The following is an 18,611-nucleotide window of genomic DNA, read 5'->3' on the forward strand; positions in this document are numbered from 1 at the left end:
CCAGAAAGTAGGAAAGAAAGATAAATTTACATAAAAAATTTAGTATTTTTGATAAATAAGGATTAAACAAAAAAAAAAGAAGAATATATTTCTTTGTAGGAAATTTACAAGAAAAAAAAGAAAAAACAATAAAGAAACAAATTTTTGAGAGAGATTGAAGAGAGATGCAGAAAAAAAATGTTATATTGAGAAGATATATGTTATACAGCGTAGTGTAATGTTTAAAAGAAAACAAAAAGAAGAGAATTATGTAAATGAGAAAAAAATTATTTAATGGAAAATGTGCCATTTTATTCAACTGCTGAGTCATTTACATTTGTGATTAATTTGTGTAATTAACGTAGAGTTTTTATTAATCAAATGGAGGGACTTTTTATTCAGAGGAAAATGTCTAGAAATATTCATATATTTCAATAAAATATATATTTAATTGTAGATTATCAAATTCTTTTTTTTTCCTAATTCTTAGACACTGTCCAATGCGATGAAAGTTGTGAAAGAAAAAACAAGAAAGAAGAAAAAAAGAGTAATGAGAAAGATTCGAAGATTTTCTTTTAGCGAAATATTAATTTTTAACTAAAAACAAAATCAAAAATAAAAAAAAAGTGGAATAAATACGGGCTCTTCAGGAGTGATTTCTAATAGTTATCATTTAGCGATAAGGAAAAGCAAAACAACAAAAAAAATATATTGAGAAAAAATATAAATAAATGGATAGGAAAAAAATGTAAAAAAAAACTGAGAGCAAATCAAAAAAATCAACTTTTTTTTCATCATCGAAAAAAAACCTAAAAATAGGAATAGTTTCATTTTATTTTTTTCAATTAAGTACCCAATTGTTTTTTTTTTGAACTTTTTCTTTGTTTCATCTTCTCTTTTTCATTTGAGAAATGATTTGAGAAAAGTAGGCTGTGACAGAATCGTTTGAGTTTAAAATATTTTCATTTATTAAATGTACAATAATTTCAACAAAAAAAAACTCACCTGCCTTTTCGCCCCCGCTTGACCTTTTTTTATTTTGTTTATTTTTTGACCTTTCTCACTTCCTGCTGCCACTCTCCCCGTTTTATGTTGTGCTCTTGCCCACGGACAGGAATCCACTTGTGTTGGAGAAATATTTGGCATTGGAATCAATGGACTTCTCAGCAGCCTGCGGATTGACAATCTCAAGGCCCTGGAGAGGGGTAAAAGCCACGCTCGATGCAGTTCCGGACACTTGCTTCTTCACCGTCGTACTTCCTCCCCAGACTTGCTGCTGCTTCTGCAGATTTTTCTGCAGGGTCTTACTGATGCGCACTTTTGTCTTCTCATCCACCTGCGGCAGCCGGATTCTGCCCGTTCCGGACTTTCCCAGGACACCACGGGAATAGCCCAAATCCTCCTGATACGCATCCTCTTCGATGTCCCCGAAATTCATTCGATTGGCCTGCTTACGGAACTCTGTGATGGCATACCTGATGACCAATGAAATTCAATTTTAAAGAACCTGAGGGCCAATTTTTGAAATTCTCACTCGCACCCGCGAGCTCTTTAGTAGCCGAGAGAAATTGACTCGCACACGGAAATTCTTGAGTACGTGGAACGAGTACTTTATGTTATAAAGAAGTCGTTACAGAAGGATTTGAATCTACGGGGTGTGCGAGTGGATTTCTCTCGGCCACTAAAGAGCTCGCGGGTGCGAGTGAGAGTTTCAAAAATTGGGCTTCTGAATCATGTCCGAAAAGTAGTTCAGGCGCACATCTTCCTAGCCGAATTCGTGTTTAAGTCTTCGCTAAGAACCCAAATACGCTCAGGAGGGGAAATCTGTAACGCTCTGGCAATGCCATATGACAAATTGGGTTCGAATCTTAGGAGAGCTTTTTCGAAAATGCGATTTTGTAGCCGTGACATTGCCATTTCAGCTCACGTGACATTGTCAAGTCACATATTTGAGATTTCTGGCAATTCAAATGACAATGAATTTTGTTAAATAAATCAACCAAGACGTACTGTATTTTCATAAAATCATCAAGTAAAGGGATTTCATTAAAAATTCAATAAACTGCATTTTAGGCATTTTCGAACTCATATGATATGACAAAAAAAGCTCGAATGGCATTGTCAGGTTTTAAGCTCACGCGTGACAATGCCACGATAATTACAGAATTCCCCTACTGGAGGGGAATTCTGTAACGTTCTGGCAATGCCATATGACAAATTGGGTTCGAATTTTAGGAGAGCTTTTTCGAAAATGCGATTCAGTAGCAGTGACATTGCCATTTCAGCTCACGTGGCATTGTCAGAAAAGTCACATATTTGACATTTCTGTCAAATCAACCAAGACAGACTGGGCTCAAACAGAAGTAGATTTTGATTCTCCAATAGTGTCTTGGATAAAAGGTAAATGGAACTCTATTTGCACAAAAAGTCGTTGATGTTCGAAGAATTCAAATTCAATTTCGAATTTTCATACTAAATTTTCGAACAAGGTGGGGAAAATTTATCTAATATCACACTAAAAGGTTGGCACAAGAGTTAGTCAGTGATTATGGAGTGATTAAATACTTGGGCGAGAAAAGTAAACGTCGTTGTTCAGTTTTTTTCCTCACAACAGTGAAGACCGTGACATTTTGACACTTGAGCACTTCGAAATTCGAACGGGATGTAACTTCCGCCACCTTGCGAAAGTATTAAGAAGTAAGAGAGTCTCTTTTTTGGATCTTCAAATATATTTTCGAATTTTTCAAGATCTACTTCTGTACAGAAAGTTTGGGTCTTTAGCCAAGACTTAAACACGCATTCGGCTTAGGAGGTGTGCGCCTGAACTTTTTGAACGCCAAAAAAATTGGTTTGGGTCTTCGACCTTTCTAATCTTTTATAAAATTTCAATAAAAACTTTAAATAATATTTACAACGATCCTCAGACAGCTGATTGTAAGTAAATACAGTTTTTTTTTATTCTTCTACTAGCAAATTGATTATTTGATAAATTATGGGATGCACTTTCATCGCTTTTAAAAATTTGTTGACGATTTTAATTCAGCACTCTAGATAAGCAATTTAGACTACAATAATACTACTTAATAAAGAATAGAATTTTTAATTGAAAAAAAAAGATATCAAAAGGAAAAAAACAGACGGAAAAAACTCTTCAATATGGACATAAATTTCTCTAGTGTGTAGAGGCCATTACGGAAGAAATGCATGTGAAAGGATGTCGCGTCTTTCAAGTCCCACTATCTTAAGGGGACTTTATACTTTACATGCCAATTTTTTCTTGGGTAATCAGTGCGAATCTCAGGTGAATATTTTCTAAAATCCATTTATCGCTTGTGATTGCAACGCGTGTTCACGATAAAATTGTTCCAAATTATTTGATCTTTTTATGACAGATGTCAATAGCTCTACATTTTCGTTGTATGTAAACATTGTAACACGTGTTTTTTTCACCGTTCTTTTGGTGAAACTCTCATCAAATTCTGTTCATTTTTCACTGATACGAAATAATAATGGAAAAGAGAATGGGACTGATCGTACACGTACATAAGTATTTTCAAAGTCCTGATTTTGGTTATGATCCGGTTATGAATCTCAATAGCAATACCAATACCAAACCTGTAAAGGCTTTAATCGTTTTAATGGTTACGTTTTTGTGTAAATCTACGATACAAATCAACCATTAATGGCTTAAATCTCAATCCCAAGCTCAATCCCATTTATAAAAAAAATTGTGGGATTCCGAAAGTCTTGATTTTGATTATGACTCGCGGATTACTTGTACATACGACATATTGCGTAAATTCGAATCCCAATCCCAATACCAAACCGATAATTTTTTTCAGGTTTAATATTTTGATGTTTATCAGGGACATGTGAACAATTTTTCATGACTACTTCAAATACTTTTATCACGACTATATACGGAAATTATGTGGAGAAAATTTGTACAGCTCATCGGTTAGTGGTCTAAATCCCGATCCCAAGTCACATAAATTTGTGGGATTCCCAAAGTCTTGATTTTGATCTGCGGATTATTTGTACAGATCGACGACATATAGCGTAAATTCGAATCCCAATCCCAATACCAATACCAAACCGATAAAAATTTGCAGGTTTAATATTTTGATGTTTATCAGGGACATAGATGAACAATATTTTATGACTACTTTAAATACTTTTTTTCACGACTATACGGAAATTATGTGGAGATAATTTGTACAGCTCATCGATTAGTGGCTTAAATCCCAATCCCAAGTCAAATAAATTTGTGGAATTCCCAAAGTCTTGATTTTAATTATAATCCTCGGATTCTTTGTACAGATCGACGATATATTGTCTAAATTCGAATCCCAATACCAATACCAAACCGATAAAAATTTTCACATTTAATATTTTGATGTTTATCAGGGATACAGAGCCAGAAATGGCTTAAATCCCAATCCCAAGTCACATAAAGATGTGGGATTCATAAAAAGTCGCTGGTTTTGACATAAATCCGCCAATTACTTGTAGATATCGATGAATTATGGCTTAAATTCCAATCCCAATTGATCCCAAATCCAATCCCAATGCCTGTTTTTTTTTTTTAAATACTTATTAGTTATACCCTTCACTGAGAGAAATCCGAAGAAGTTAAAATGACATTCCGGAAATGTTTAATTTTACCCTGAAGTATTGATCCGAAATCGGTGTAAATATTACCCTTTTTAGGTGTATTGGAGGTTAAAGTTACCCTTTTTCATGTTAATTTTACATTTAAAAAGGTGTAAAATTAACATTAAATAATGTTGATATATTTTTACACCTAAAGTGTTAAATTTATGAGGAAAAAAGGTTATCGCACCCTCTTTTTTTCTCAGTGTTAACATTAAATTCAAGTATTCTGTGAAGTCTTTTGCGCTTTGCTGCCCACCCTTTTTTCTTCAGGATTCCTCGGAACTTCCAGAATTTATATAAAAATTTCAAATATCTGTACGATCTCTACACCACTTCCCACCATTGTCTTTGCCTTGGAGTAAAAAAAAATCTAGGACTTACCTTTCCTTCATCTTCCGGACGCGCTTTCCTCCTCGCTTCTTCTTGCTGCTCTCGATTGGTTTGGGCAGAGGCTTCACAAACTTCACCGGAGGAGGCTCCTGCAGCTTATCCAGCTTCTTCTCGATATCCTCCCGAAACTGCTGCCCAATCTGCCCGTGAGTGCTCTCGTGACAAGCATCAACTCTTGCAGCCAGGGTACACTTTGCAGCCACCAGCCGAGCGGCCTTCCTCCGGAGATCCGGAGGGGTTTCCTGGACAATGTCCGAGTAGTAAATGAAGCCAGTGTGTGGAAGCATGGCGACCTTTGAGAATCCGGAGAGAACTCGCTTCTTGGAGCCCAGAATCAGGACATTGCAGGCTGGCATCTTGGACAACTTGATGAGTCCTCCGGCCAGGCCCAGAATCTTTGCAGCTGTCGAAGCGCCAACGATCACGGACAAATTGGGCGCTATGAAGGTCATTCTACTCTCCACGTACTCGTAGATCTTCATCTTGAAGCCGTGCAGATCGATAGCCATGTCACAGGCTTCCTGGATCTGCTTCAGTTCCCCTTCATTGAGCTGTGATCCCTGAGTTGTGGACGCCGTCACGGAGACAATCATAATTGTGGCTTGAGTGAGAACCTGCTGCAGAGTCTCATTGTTCTTCACTTTGTCCAAATCATTGCCCAGTTCCTTCACTGTCCGAATGTAATCCAATTCCCCCATCACAAGGCTGTCCAGTTCCGGAAATCTCTTTTGGTACTTGTCCTTCGTGAATCGGTGTATCAGAACAATTTCATTGTCAATCTCTACAGCTATCATATTGGCTTCCACAATCAACTGATACTCAGGATCAGCCTCAACATTCCCCACCATTTCTGAGGATTTCCTAGGCACCAGTTCTTTTGCATAGATCTCAATGCGCCTCAGAACATCTGCCAATTTGAGAGAATCTCTCAGCTTGCAGAGTTCTCTCACTGAGGACACCTGCAAGTCGATTTCCATCTCCTCAACGCCCTCGAGCGTAGTTTCCTGATCATCTCCCGGATCAACGTGCTGTGTCTCTTCCTCTGGCTGCGTTTCCGCAATTCCATCGTCGTTCTCCTCGAGGTCAGCAAGTAACTCATCAGCCAGAGACATTTTTCAGATTTTTCGCCTGATTTTCTTCCAGATAAATTCACTAAAAACGTTTTCACCGCTTCAATGTTTACCTTTTGGAAATGAGGTTATGTCAAAACAAAAACAAACTGAAGCCAACGCCATCTGATGTTATCCGTAGAAAAGTTTTCCCACCAATTTTTGAAAGGTGGATAAATTTTAACGGATTCTCTCGACCACAAGAAAATACCCAAGTAGCAAAATATTACTCAAAATAAAAAAAATCAACATTTCTCAAAAAAATCATTTAAGACAATATTCAAATTTTCTTATATTATTCAGGACTCAGAGTTTTTATAAAAAAAAAGCCTAAGGAATATTTTGCAATAATTTATTTTTTATTAAAAATATAAAACATTTAGTACATTTATGATAAGGGCTCATAATTTTGACCAGTCTGCTTATAAGCGTCGATGTTCCAAGTTTGAATTGCGATATTTTCGATACTAATTGACGTTTTTTGTTACTCTCTTTTCAGAAGAGTTGTTTAGAAACTTGGCAAGCTATTTATCGTCCTATTTCTACTAAAATTAGTTTTAATACGTTCAAAAATGAATTGATATGTAGAGGTGAATTTGACTCTTATTTTGGACAACTTGATTATTAATTTGGACAACTTGGCTATAAATTTTGACAGCTAATCCGCCTCAACAGGATGCCTATTGTTCTTCATTTCATGAACCAATCTTACCAAGTCGTCTTCCTGTTCATGTAAGGGAAACGTAGAATGTTACAAGAAGCCCGGAAACTTTCCATATCATTCATTAAAGTGAATTGACTTCGGTACTCCAAGTACGCGCGGATTCGCTCATTCCCTGGCCTTTCCAGGAGCCTTTCAAGGCATTTCTCGCTACATATCTTTCGTAGAGATGATGCTCCTTTGTTTCTCCAGGCATTTGTCCAACCTAGTCATCACAAAAGCTAAAACTTCCGAAATTTCCTGAGAAAAACACCTGTCCAAAATAAGGAGTATCATCTCACTGGTGAACCTCGTAGAAAATTGCCCATTTTTCAGACAAAATACGTAATTCACAAGGAAAATCTCACTTCAGGTCATGTACAAATGACCACTAACGTGAATCAATACAATATTCAATGAATATTCAATAATATCACTCAAAAAACCGAAGAAACATTGTTAGTACTTCACCACAGCTAAATAAGACTGAAGTAAACACGAAGTTCTGTCATATTTCTCGTAAGCAATTGCTCACACTGAATTTTCAACAAAGCAATTTTAACTCAAATCATGATCAAAATTTAACGTATTTAGTTTTAAAATCTTCCAAAAAGAACAAATATTTAGATAGAATTCATTATTCATCAAATATTGGAATAAAAATCCATCATTTTAATAAATTTATTTTTAGTGTCCAATTTTATCCTCAAAGTGTCCAAAATAAGAAACTGGACAAAATTATGAGCCTTTCCCCTATATTTTATTTGTAAACAAAATTATTATTTTTCGTCAATTTCACGTGCAAAGTGGAATTGGGGCAGCTGTCCAAGCTCCGCCTTGAGCAGAGCTCAGGCTATAGAGGAGGAAATTATTCCGAATAGCTCAGAATAATTCCCTGCTCTTTGAATGGATCCAGGAGCTTCCTAGTCTGCGGATTATGGTTGAGTTGTCCCCGGCGTCCTTCGACAGCCTCTAATCGTTGGCCAAAAGGTCTTAGGTGTCAAGGCAGAAATGTCACCTGTTATAGGCAACGAACAATTGCCTCTCTGGGGAAGGGCAGAAAAATCTGCACACAACTCGCCTATGGGGAGTCTCAATGCAGGATCTCAGCAGAAAATTCACTAGGAATCTCTCTGAAAGCCGACTCTGAATTGCCACTGAAGGCAAGTGGAGCTGGGCCGTTGATTATTTAGGCACACAAGTGCCGCTGATCAGAAAAGCCCTGGATGGTGAGAAAAAAGCCCTGCAAAGTCATTAACTCTTTCGCGTCTTTAGGGTAATGTCATGACTCGGGGAAAAAAGTTTTTTTTGGGTATTTACATTAATTGAAATCTATCTGTTCGTGCACGACATCATAATAGAAGGATGTAAGATTCTTGGCTCATTTTCTCAAGACTCCAGTTAGATTTCAATTAATGTAAATAGCCAAAAAGAAACTTTTTTCCCCGGGTCATATATGACCCTAAAGACGCGAAAGAGTTAAGGCACTTCCTCTTTCTAAGAGTAATGCCGCTGTACTCTGCTACCGGTAGTGAAACACCTTGTTGATTGCTGGCTTTAGTCTGATTTATTAGGAAAAATTTTAAAGCTTTTATACAAAATTTGATATCCCACTTCAAGCATTCAATATCAAAATATGACCCAAATCTAAATTTGCAATTTTAATAACATAATTTTCTTATTTACTGAATTTTTGCTAACTGATTGATTGCATACTTTGTTTTCATTTCCCGGTGTCGCTTTTCACGATTGCCGGTTGACCCAATTATTTATGGGAAATTAATATATTTTTAATCTTCAATAGTTCTTAAACTATTGATTATTTCATAATTTTGATTTAGACAACATTTTTCTGAATAGTTCAAAAATAGTATGCCATAGGTCAAAACTCCAATTTACCTTTGTAAATGTGTTAAATTTAGCCTTAAAAATGTACAATTTTGCTTTTATGATTTGGAAAACATAACTTTTTCATTAATATTAGCTAAATTGTAAAGATGATTTGGAATTTATGGATAAATCCTAGGAATTAAAAGTCCCAGAAATACTCTGATACAAATTTTATTCCAGGATTCATTCTAGAAGTCCTTTAAATTTCAAGTAAAATATCGATAAATTTAGAGGTTTTTAAGAGCAAATTGCACAAAGTAATTTTGATATATTAAGGAAACTATGGGTCCTTTAAGGACGAGACTCTATGCCATATTAGTTAAGGATATTATAGAAAATATATTGAGACTAGTCCCGTTCCTTTGGTCCATATAGTAAGGGCAGTAAGGGAAATAACATGCTCCATCCTTGGGCATTGCAATCACTCAGATACACGGTAAAAACTTTTGGACACTGACCAAAATATTGGAACAAGTTTTCCTTCGAACAAATTTTTGGAATCAATTTGTACCTGGAGAAGATATTTGTTTGTTCCAAAAAGTTTTCTTTACAGTTTTGCTACGAAATATTGTTACAATTTTGTTAGAGTTTTCTTTTGGAACCGTTTTGATACGGTGGAATGTCTACAAATTTGAGTTGATTTCGTTTTATACAAATTTGTTCCTGAAAGTTGGAATAGAATTTGTTGCACTCAGATGTTTTGTTACCACTGTCAGAAACAAATTGGTACATTTTTTATAACAATATTATTCCTACATCTGTAACATATTTGTTCCAAAAATTTTCAGTGTCCGTGGACGAGCTAATTTTTGAACAAATTCGTGTTCAAAAGCTCGTTTAGTATAAAATCGTATCCCTCGTTAAAAAAAACAATTTCCTAAGAAAAACTTTCCCAATTGATAAACTGAAAGTGATGATATTGTCCAATACCACACAAAATAATGATCCTTTTTAAAGTACAAAAAAAAAACATATTTTAGTCGACCAATGAAGAAGGTGCACTCCACATCCAGAACCGAAAGCTCTGGAAAAGATTGAAGAAGAGTTTTTCTTTGTGAAGTAAAACCTTTAGCGATTTTTATGTCTCCGGCTTAAGATCGGATCAGGAGCATTTCGTGAAAGCAAAATTTCTATCTCTTTCTTTTCTAAACATTTTACATATGTCTATTCCACTCTTTTGTACTCTTCTTCTTATTTTAAGCATCATGGCATTATCGATTTGATTTAAAAGGATCTGAACGATTTTTAGTTTTTCTATGAGCAATTTGATGTAGTGTATTGAATCTATTGGTTATGGAGATACTGCTGTTTAGAGCTTAGAACGTTTGAAATGTGATTTTATATCTTCTGATGTATATGAGCCTGCAGCGCCTCTGGTATTGATTTTACATACTTCACATATTCTAGAGAATTATCGCCAAATTGAAGACCTTTCACTTTTTTTCAGTGAAGAATTAAATCTGTTTAAGAGAAACGAAGCTATAGGGACTTAAGTACAGAAATATGGCAAAAACGGTTTTGCCTAATTACGGGCGTAAACGAAATTGGAAAACGAATATGAATAAAAGATGTAAAAAAGTTTATTTTAAAATATCCTAGTCCATCGATTTGCATCCCTACGCTCCCTACGCCTTGTAAGTTTGAGGTTTGAGGATATGAGCTTATTATTGAGATTTCATTGAATACGACAACAAAGGACGTGGAATTTTAGTTAGAGGGCAAATTAATTAATTATACCTCTATCATCGACGTGGTTTATTCTCAGCGGGAATGTCCAAGTGCTTTGGCGATTTCCTGCCCAAGACCCGTGAGTGACAGTGGAATGAGGACAATGGGCAATGGGAGTCTCTAATTAGAAAGCAGAAATGTTGTCACACAGCGCCCGGAGTCAAACACAGAATGCAAATTACATGCAGTCCGGAATAGCATCTTAGGTCAAATGTTTGTCTAATTATCGTTTACAAGTTGACATAATGTTAGAACCACCTGCCCACACCAATTTACTGGCAACAATGAGAGATATCACTGATCTGGGAAATTCCGTGTCGATGTCACTTTATATTAACACGGTTACTATCACTACCACCTCCTACCGCACCCTGCAGCTCCTTTCTGCATAATTTTACTGATTATCTCAGCTTTTGGTTATTAATAAGTTGAAGACAGAAGTGTCCATTGAAAATGCAGGTAGAATTATTTACCTTTTCAACTAAATTTAAATGGATTATCCATAATTTAGTTCTACCAAAATATCTACTTTTCTTCATTCTATTCAATCATTTTAAATTTAAACTATAAAATTATACTGGGAAACTTTCTAAAACATTAAACAAAAAAAACCAAAATCCACTTAATTTGATTGCACAGGCATTCACTCAAAATTTTGTATATAGTCAGAATAAGTTTAAAATGAAAATGCGATTCTGTAAGATGAAATTCCTCCAGAACACACTCAAGTTAATTTGAAAAGCGCCACAGGACAGTTCCAAAGCATTTTCATTAAGTTAAGTGATTTCATCAACATCAATTCTATATCACTTCAATACATTTAATTGAAAGGAATTGCAATAATTGTTTTGTTTTATATCAAAAGTCCAATAAAAGGCATATAATAGAATTTAATTAATGCTCCAGTTTTCTTTCTATTTTTATGAATAAATTCAGTTAAATTTAGCAAAAGTCAGGGAAGGCTGATATTTGACTAGAAAAGGAATGGGGTAAACAGCATTTTCCACTTCAACCTCTCAAGATTGTCCTCTAAAACTCGACAATGAAGACAAGCTATTTCAATATTTATTTCCCAGAGAAATAAGAGAGAGAAAAAGAGATGAGTGTGTCCATGGGTTCTCATCCCTCGATTTTCCATCCACCATGAGGAGATTTTAATTGAAACTCACACCCCATTGCCACACAATTTTTATGGTCCTCAAAGTCCTCGATATACTGTTAGAAATTGAACAACATCTACAGTACACTTAAAGGACTCAACAAAAGGATTACTGTTTGAAATTAGTTGATACTTTGACAAAGTAAAAAAAAAATTAAAATATTCCGGCTAACATAAGACATTTGCTCATTTTCTTAAATAAGGGCTTTAATTCTTAAAGCGTAAGTTACCTCATTTCTTATCGAGTCAAAGACCAAGAGCCTCTTGACATTTCATTTTTCCATACGTTTTTGCATAGAGGCAGTGAAGACTATTGGCAAGTTTTTTTCTAAGGAGAATTGACTTATCAGTCTGATATATTTCGAAATCGTGCATTAAAATCTATCTAAAAATACATATTTCATAATGTTCGCCGCAATAATACAAGAACTACGAGTAAATTTGTTTAAGTCGCGGTGCAATATCTGCACAATTTTTACAAATAAAAGTGAAAAATGTCTTCACTTTTTATTAGGCTTGATGGGCCCCTGCAAATACGATAGGGCTCTTCATTCGGCAGTTCCAAGGGGCATTTGATATCCAAATAATGTATGTCTCAAATGTAACCAATATATTTTCAACGTAATCGAGCTATTCCTGAAATAAAGTATGAACATTATGAAAGTACATTATCTGAAAATTATATGCGTTGTATGCCAGAAAAATAACTTAACTAAAAAATGTTTAGAAAATATCAGTTATTTTCTGTTAATAAAAATAATACATTTTATTTGATAAGTTCCAGTTAATATATTGGTATTTCCCCTTAAAATTACGATTAAATGTTTTTAGATCCATAAAAAAGTCCATAATATGATCTATTTTTGAGTGAAAATGTGTATATCTATGTAAAAAATACCGAAAGTATGTTTATCTTACATATTCTTCCTGTTATGTACATATATTGTCGTGAAATTGTATAAGCATTATGTTTTGATATATTTTGGTTACATTTGTTCCATAAAAGACACAAGTTATATACAACTTATGTTCTTTTTGTATGACGCTACCAGATTGTCAAATTCTGCTTTGTTTACTAAGCAGAGGTTTATTTCTGAGTGAAAACTTGTGAAAAAAGTGCTGTTTATTATAAATTAAAGTCTTGAAGTGCACCAGCGCGCACAGCAAAGTCGAGTACACACCTAGAAGGGATCAAATTTGGCAAAGTAAGGACAATTGATAGATAAATAGTGAATTAATACTTTAAGGGGGTCCCCCGAAGATTCCAAGTCTCTATCTCTAACCGTTTACCCTGCAGCTCTGGTTACAGACGGACATACGGACAAACAGCGTGACGACATTTCTCAAAAATTGCTGAAGAAATGTTAAGAAAAAAGGTTTCCGGGGACGAAAAATGTAAATTTTAAAAAGTAAAAATTTGAGGGACTGTATACTGCTCTCTGTGTAGAATTCGAGCAGTGATAATACAGCTGAAACATCCAACATCCCATAAGCGTAGAAAATTCTAGACACTCATCTAGAATTCATAAATTATCCCCCCTCCCCCAATTCTGAGATACAGTAGACTCTCACTCAATCGGCTCTTTTTCAATCGGGCGTCAAATTTTGTTGACAATTTTCACGCTTAATTATGGAGCTAATTCGCTCAAATTCGCTGTAGTTCTTCCTATTTTATCGTGATTCTTTATAATTGAGCGCTTTTTGTGGAATTTACAAAGGCTTTGATGCTCAATTCTATCGCTAAACCGGATGACATTTTGCCCCATATTCCCGATTGAGAGAGAGTCTACTGTAAAGAAGCCTAAAGATTTAAGCAGAGCATACCATTTTCTTTTAAACTGCTGCCGTTTCTTGATAAATCAACAATATTTTTCTTGAGAAAATGGAGACTATGCAGATTTTTTATGCAGAAATTCTGCCGAGAATCTGCAGATTTTCGGAAGAATTTCTGCCGAAAATCTACAGATTTTCAGGCAGAAATTCTGCCGAAAATCTACAGAATTTCTCTGAATGTACTAGTATATACCGTTACAATTCATAAAACCTCCGAGTAAAATCGGCAGGTAGAGTAATGATTTGACGGGAATATTTCCCGGACGCCAGAAAAATTCGTTTTTCGGAGTCGAATTTCACCTCTAACTACAGACTAACCGTCATTCGGAATAATTCAATGGTATCTCTTGAAAGTGTATGAAGGCTCCGAAACTTTAAATTTTAGAAAGTTTTTGAGAATAAAAAAATAAATATTATAATTCAATTTTTCAATTTTTTTGTAAAAAATATTGCATATTACTTTCATTTGGAGTTGGAAGGTAAATTTTCTGATCGCATTGATTTCTCGGAATTTGGATTCCGTTTTATTCCGAATATTTATCATCCAAATATTTCAAAGTCTTTGAGGGATATTGTTGAGCTCAATATGTAAAATAATTATTATCTTTTTTATTTAAAGAAAAGTCTACGTACACTGCTGTAATACCTACCGTATAAGAAGACATATTAATTTTATGTCTCTTCAAGGGGTAATTCATATTGAGAAAAGCTCGTCAATTGTCCGAGAAACGATTCGCGAAACCCGAGAAACCCACTTTTTGCATCGCGAAACCCGAGAAACCCAAAAATTGCATCGCGAAACCCGAGAAACCCAGTATCTGCATCGCGAAACCCGAGAAACCCAATTTCTGCATCGCGAAACCCGAGAAACCCAGTGTCTGCATCGCGAAACCCGAGAAACCCAATTTCTGCATCGCGAAACCCGAGAAACCAGAAACCCTTGTCAGAAAAAATGGAAATGAGTTACCCCTTGTGTCTCTTCGTATTTAAAATTAAAAAAAAAGTTGCATTTCCTTTTAAAATTTATTTTTTTCTAAAATATAAAAATATTTAATCGTCCTTAAATTTGTGTAATTTTTTGACTATTCCCAAAACACTACAAAAATTTCTTTTAGATGCTAAATTGAAAATTAAAGCCAGATCCAAGAAAAGAAAACCATTTAGGGATTAGTCGAACTCACCGGGGTTTTTCACAGTGTAATTGAGCTCATAAAAGTAGCTGAGAAGGCGCCCGATGAGATTCAAAGCGGAACGACGCAGTATTTATTGCTCTGGTACTTTTTTCTTCCCCAGATGCTCCTCCTGTGGTCTCCATCCGGCCAAGATTCACAATTGAAGTCCCTGGAATGAGTAACCATATCGATTTAATTCGCGTAATGAGTGTTTTTATGTCTCTCGATGTGTTTTATTGCATTTTTCAGCCAATATTTCCCCCCCTAAACGTGAGTATCATTCGCACCCAGGAGCACCCCCAAGAGATTCTCAAAAGGTGCCACCATAGATGCCCGGGAAATTTGTCTCTCTGTTCCTTCGGAAACCGAAGTGAAATGTCTTGTATTGAAAATCACTGTTGCGGAAGGTTTCAAGTAAGAATTATTCCTCCAGTTCACAGAATCACCCCTCCGGAGGATGATGGTGAGAAGTGAAGAAAAAAGGGCAATGTGGCAAGGTCTGTGGTTTTGTGGCATATTCCAAAGCTCAAATGTTCAATTTCTCTCCCTTGTATCTCTCTGTATTGGCTATAATAAGATATTGAATAAAAATCTCATACACGTACCAAAACCTTCCCTCTTTCCTGGGTTACCAAGAGAGAAAAAAAAAGAAGGGAATTGGCAGCGAAAGATCCACCTTATGAGGAATGGGTAGGTAAATCCTCAAATTTTATGACGTCCTAGGATCAATTTCAATTTCAAGGTATTCGAAATTGCCCGCATTTTGGGATAAATTTTCTGATTGATTTGCTTATGTGCTGATGCCACTTTTTGCCCCATCCTCCTCCCATTCCACCTTTTTGTACTTCAGAGATCTCTCCCTCCTGGACAGCATCCTCCCCCCATTGAAATGGGGGATTCGTTAGAGTCGAAATGGTCATATAGGGGTTGAAAGCGGACATTGAATAAAATTTTACTGGGATAATATGTAAAAAAGCTCCGTGGTATATATTTGTGAATCTCCAGCCCAAATTGATTTCTTTCACAAATATAATTGAGCACACTTTCATCATGCTATATGTCGTTTTTTTTATGAAAAATATAACACTGAGAGAAATTTTGAGTTACAGAAACAGCAACAGTAGGGTAAAATGGGGTAAATTCTGCCTCATTTCTCGAGGATTAAATTTTTCGTCGCTTCGATTAGCAATTGTCGTAATGGTCGTAACTTTCTCATTATGCGAACCTGTTTCATTTATATTTAATACGTCAGAATATTAATTTGGAAGTTGAGAAAAAAGTAGATTAGGGTGGAATCACCACTTCTCGCCAGTCAGTGCCTCACTTTTCGCCACTTATATTGAAATCGCTATGTTTCGCGATTTGTGAAATAAATGAGCCTCAAAGTTCTTTGTATTTTTATTGCTGCTATGCATAGAGTCGAAAAATAATAGTTATTCGCTTTGGATTTACGATTTTGAGCATTTCTTAGAGCAGAGGTGTGCAAAAACCGTTGAAACCGAATTAATGTCAAAATAAGTTTGTTATAGTAGCGTTTTGACCATTGACGTACAGTAGACTCTCACTCAATCGGCTCTTTCTCAATCGGGCGACAAATTTTGTTAACAATTTTCACGTTTAATTATAAAGCTAATTCGCTCAAATTCGCTGTAGTTCTTCCTATTTTATCGTGATTCTTTATAATTGAGCGCTTTTTGTGGAATTTACAAAGTCTTTGACGCTAAACCGGATGACATTTTGCCCCATATTCCCGATTGAGAGAGAGTCTACTGTACATGTTTTATTTGACGTTTATTCGGTTTCAACGGTTCTTGCACGCCTCTGTCTTAGAGTAATATTTTAAGCAAGTGCATCGAATCCAATATTTCTTACCAAATATACTAGGGGAAAGTACTCTCCCTCCGAACGTTCATACCTTCGAATAATGTGAATTTTCATTGATTTTTCCTAAGATACTTATAATTTCCATTAAATATTAGTAAGCTCATTATCAATTTATTGAAAATTATATAATAAATTATGTAAGTTTCTTAGGAAAAATCAAAGAAAATTCACATTATTCGAAGGCATAAACGTTCGAAGGGAGAGTAGTTTCCCCTAAGTGTCATCAAATTTTCATCAAGCAAAATATACCTTTCTGGATAAATAATTTGTCTATTGAATATTTAATTATACTTGTGGAATATACATAAAATTTGTATTTTGTTAAGTAATATTTCATTTTATATTATTTTTATATAAAAATGAGGCATGGCGAAAAGTGGTAATATTCTGTAATTGATTTAACCACCTGTCGCCATATCTTTTCAATAGGCGACGCTAACTTCACTTCGTAGATTCTCAGTTGTAAAATCTTTATTGTTTACTTTCTGAAATAGACCTATAATTTAATTTTTTAAATAAAAGTGAAGAAAATAATTTAAAATGAGTAATAATAAGGTGATCACGAGGAAAAGAAACGCTGAATGTATTCTTTGCATAATATTGCTCAAAATAATCGAGTTTGAACTTTTCCAAGTGGGTGGCGAGAAGTGTTTACAAAACTGGCGAAAAGTGGTGAAAAGTGGCGACGAAGTGGTTATTTTTGCATTGTTAATAAAACTCAGTTTTTTAAGTAGTCCAGCACTAAATTGAAGTAGGAGAAACTGGGCAAAAAGTCACAAAACGAATATTTTATTTTTTTACAAGCTACTTAAGCGCTTCAAAAATTTCTAATTAGCGCAGTTTTATAGGAAATTTACCGCTCTACAACATTGTGAAAGTAATTTTCCTCTATTTTGTAAGGAAATACATTTATCGAGCCAATTTCTAAAAGGTAATTTTGTGGCTATTCTCAAAAATGCTGGGACAAATAGTACCAGACATTGGGTATTATCATATTTTGATTCGCTTCATTACGAGCTACCGTAAATTTGAAAAAAATACCTAGAGGACATATTTTTATAGAAAATTTATTCATCTACGCCTTTGTAAAACACCGTTTTCTCTGCGAGAAAAGTGAGAAAACGAGAAAATCGCTTTTCAAGCTATTTTAGAAAAAAAACACACAAGACTGCTAATCGTTTGACCAATGCAAACAACAAGCGGCGAAACATTATAATGACGTTTCTTTTCGCCGTGAGACATCAGAAATTGCTTCTTTTTTTTGTTACTTTTTACCCCAATTGGCCATTTTTAATAAAAGAATTTCTGGAGAAAAGAACTTTTGCGAAATTCTAAAATAAAAAGCGGATTCGTATTCAGAAAATCCAAATTATTTAGTGTTGGGACAACCATTTCAAGATCTGGTCAAAAACCACCAGATTCACTTTGCAACCAACTGTGGACCGAACCAGTGGCCGTAGAGGATCTTTGTCAAGTGAAGTGAAGTATAGTTTGTAGTTCAAATAGTAGTCAATAAATAGTCATTATAAACCTTACCACCTCATCATTATATGTTGTGCAAACCGGCGAAGCGGATGGGACATTCTTTCTTCACTCAATCCTCCGTCTTTCCCTAGGTAAGCCACAACATTTAGAAAATATTCACCAGTGCATCAATTTTGGAAAATACGTAGGTAAAAATTGTTATCTTCTGCAAGGAAAATATTTCAAAAATAGGGCTAAAAATTTCAATATTTTTTCTAAAATCTAATATTCCAAATTCCTTGTTCGAATTCTAAGAAACTTACGACATTGAAGAAGGTCTATGGAGGCTATCTATAGAAATAATTTTAAGCCGCTATCTTTTTTATCTTGGAAGATATTGAATTTTGAATTTTTCGAGTTGTGACTTTGCCCCAGTCTCCCCTACTACTTTTTTTCTACGAATCTAAAGTAAATACATCTCAGTAACTTTGTGTCAAATTTGAGTTATCTTATAATAAGGGTTAAAAAGTTATAATCAAATTAATTTAGCATTTTCCCAAAAGTGGCGATAAGTGGTTACTCCACCCTGATAACTAAGTAAAATATTAATTAAATCTGAGATTAAAAAGAATTTTGAAATTGATTTA

At 35.0% G+C, this 18,611-nt stretch overlaps 2 protein-coding genes across 2 annotated transcripts in view; both read right to left on the reverse strand.

Annotated features, from left to right (window-relative positions):
- Positions 1 to 923: 923 nt before the first annotated feature.
- Positions 924 to 6,883, reverse strand: LOC129803626 (U4/U6 small nuclear ribonucleoprotein Prp31). Its single transcript, XM_055850334.1, has 2 exons — positions 5,017 to 6,883; positions 924 to 1,454 (listed from the first exon to the last, which is right to left on the reverse strand). The coding sequence occupies exons 1-2, from the start codon at positions 6,135 to 6,137 to the stop codon at positions 1,067 to 1,069; spliced, it is 1,509 nt and encodes a 502-aa protein (XP_055706309.1). The 5' UTR covers positions 6,138 to 6,883; the 3' UTR covers positions 924 to 1,066.
- A 7,583-nt stretch (positions 6,884 to 14,466) lies between these two features.
- The window catches only part of LOC129803630 (deoxycytidylate deaminase), a 147,680-nt gene continuing 143,535 nt past the window's right edge, over positions 14,467 to 18,611 (reverse strand). The window contains exon 3 of the mRNA XM_055850337.1: positions 14,467 to 14,785. The gene's annotated coding sequence lies outside the window, so the exon portion shown is untranslated. The remainder of the gene's footprint in view (positions 14,786 to 18,611) is intronic.

The sequence above is a fragment of the Phlebotomus papatasi genome, chromosome 2 (assembly GCF_024763615.1).
Source record: "Phlebotomus papatasi isolate M1 chromosome 2, Ppap_2.1, whole genome shotgun sequence".
Lineage (NCBI taxonomy): Eukaryota > Metazoa > Arthropoda > Insecta > Diptera > Psychodidae > Phlebotomus > Phlebotomus papatasi.

Coding starts and splice junctions, on each gene's coding strand:
- LOC129803626 (XM_055850334.1), bottom strand. CDS start 6,137: ATGTCTCTGGCTGATGAGTTACTTGCTGACCTCGAGGAGAACGACGAT. Junction 1,455..5,016: donor GTCCGGAAGATGAAGGAAAG/GTAAGTCCTAGA, acceptor ATTGGTCATCAG/GTATGCCATCACAGAGTTCC.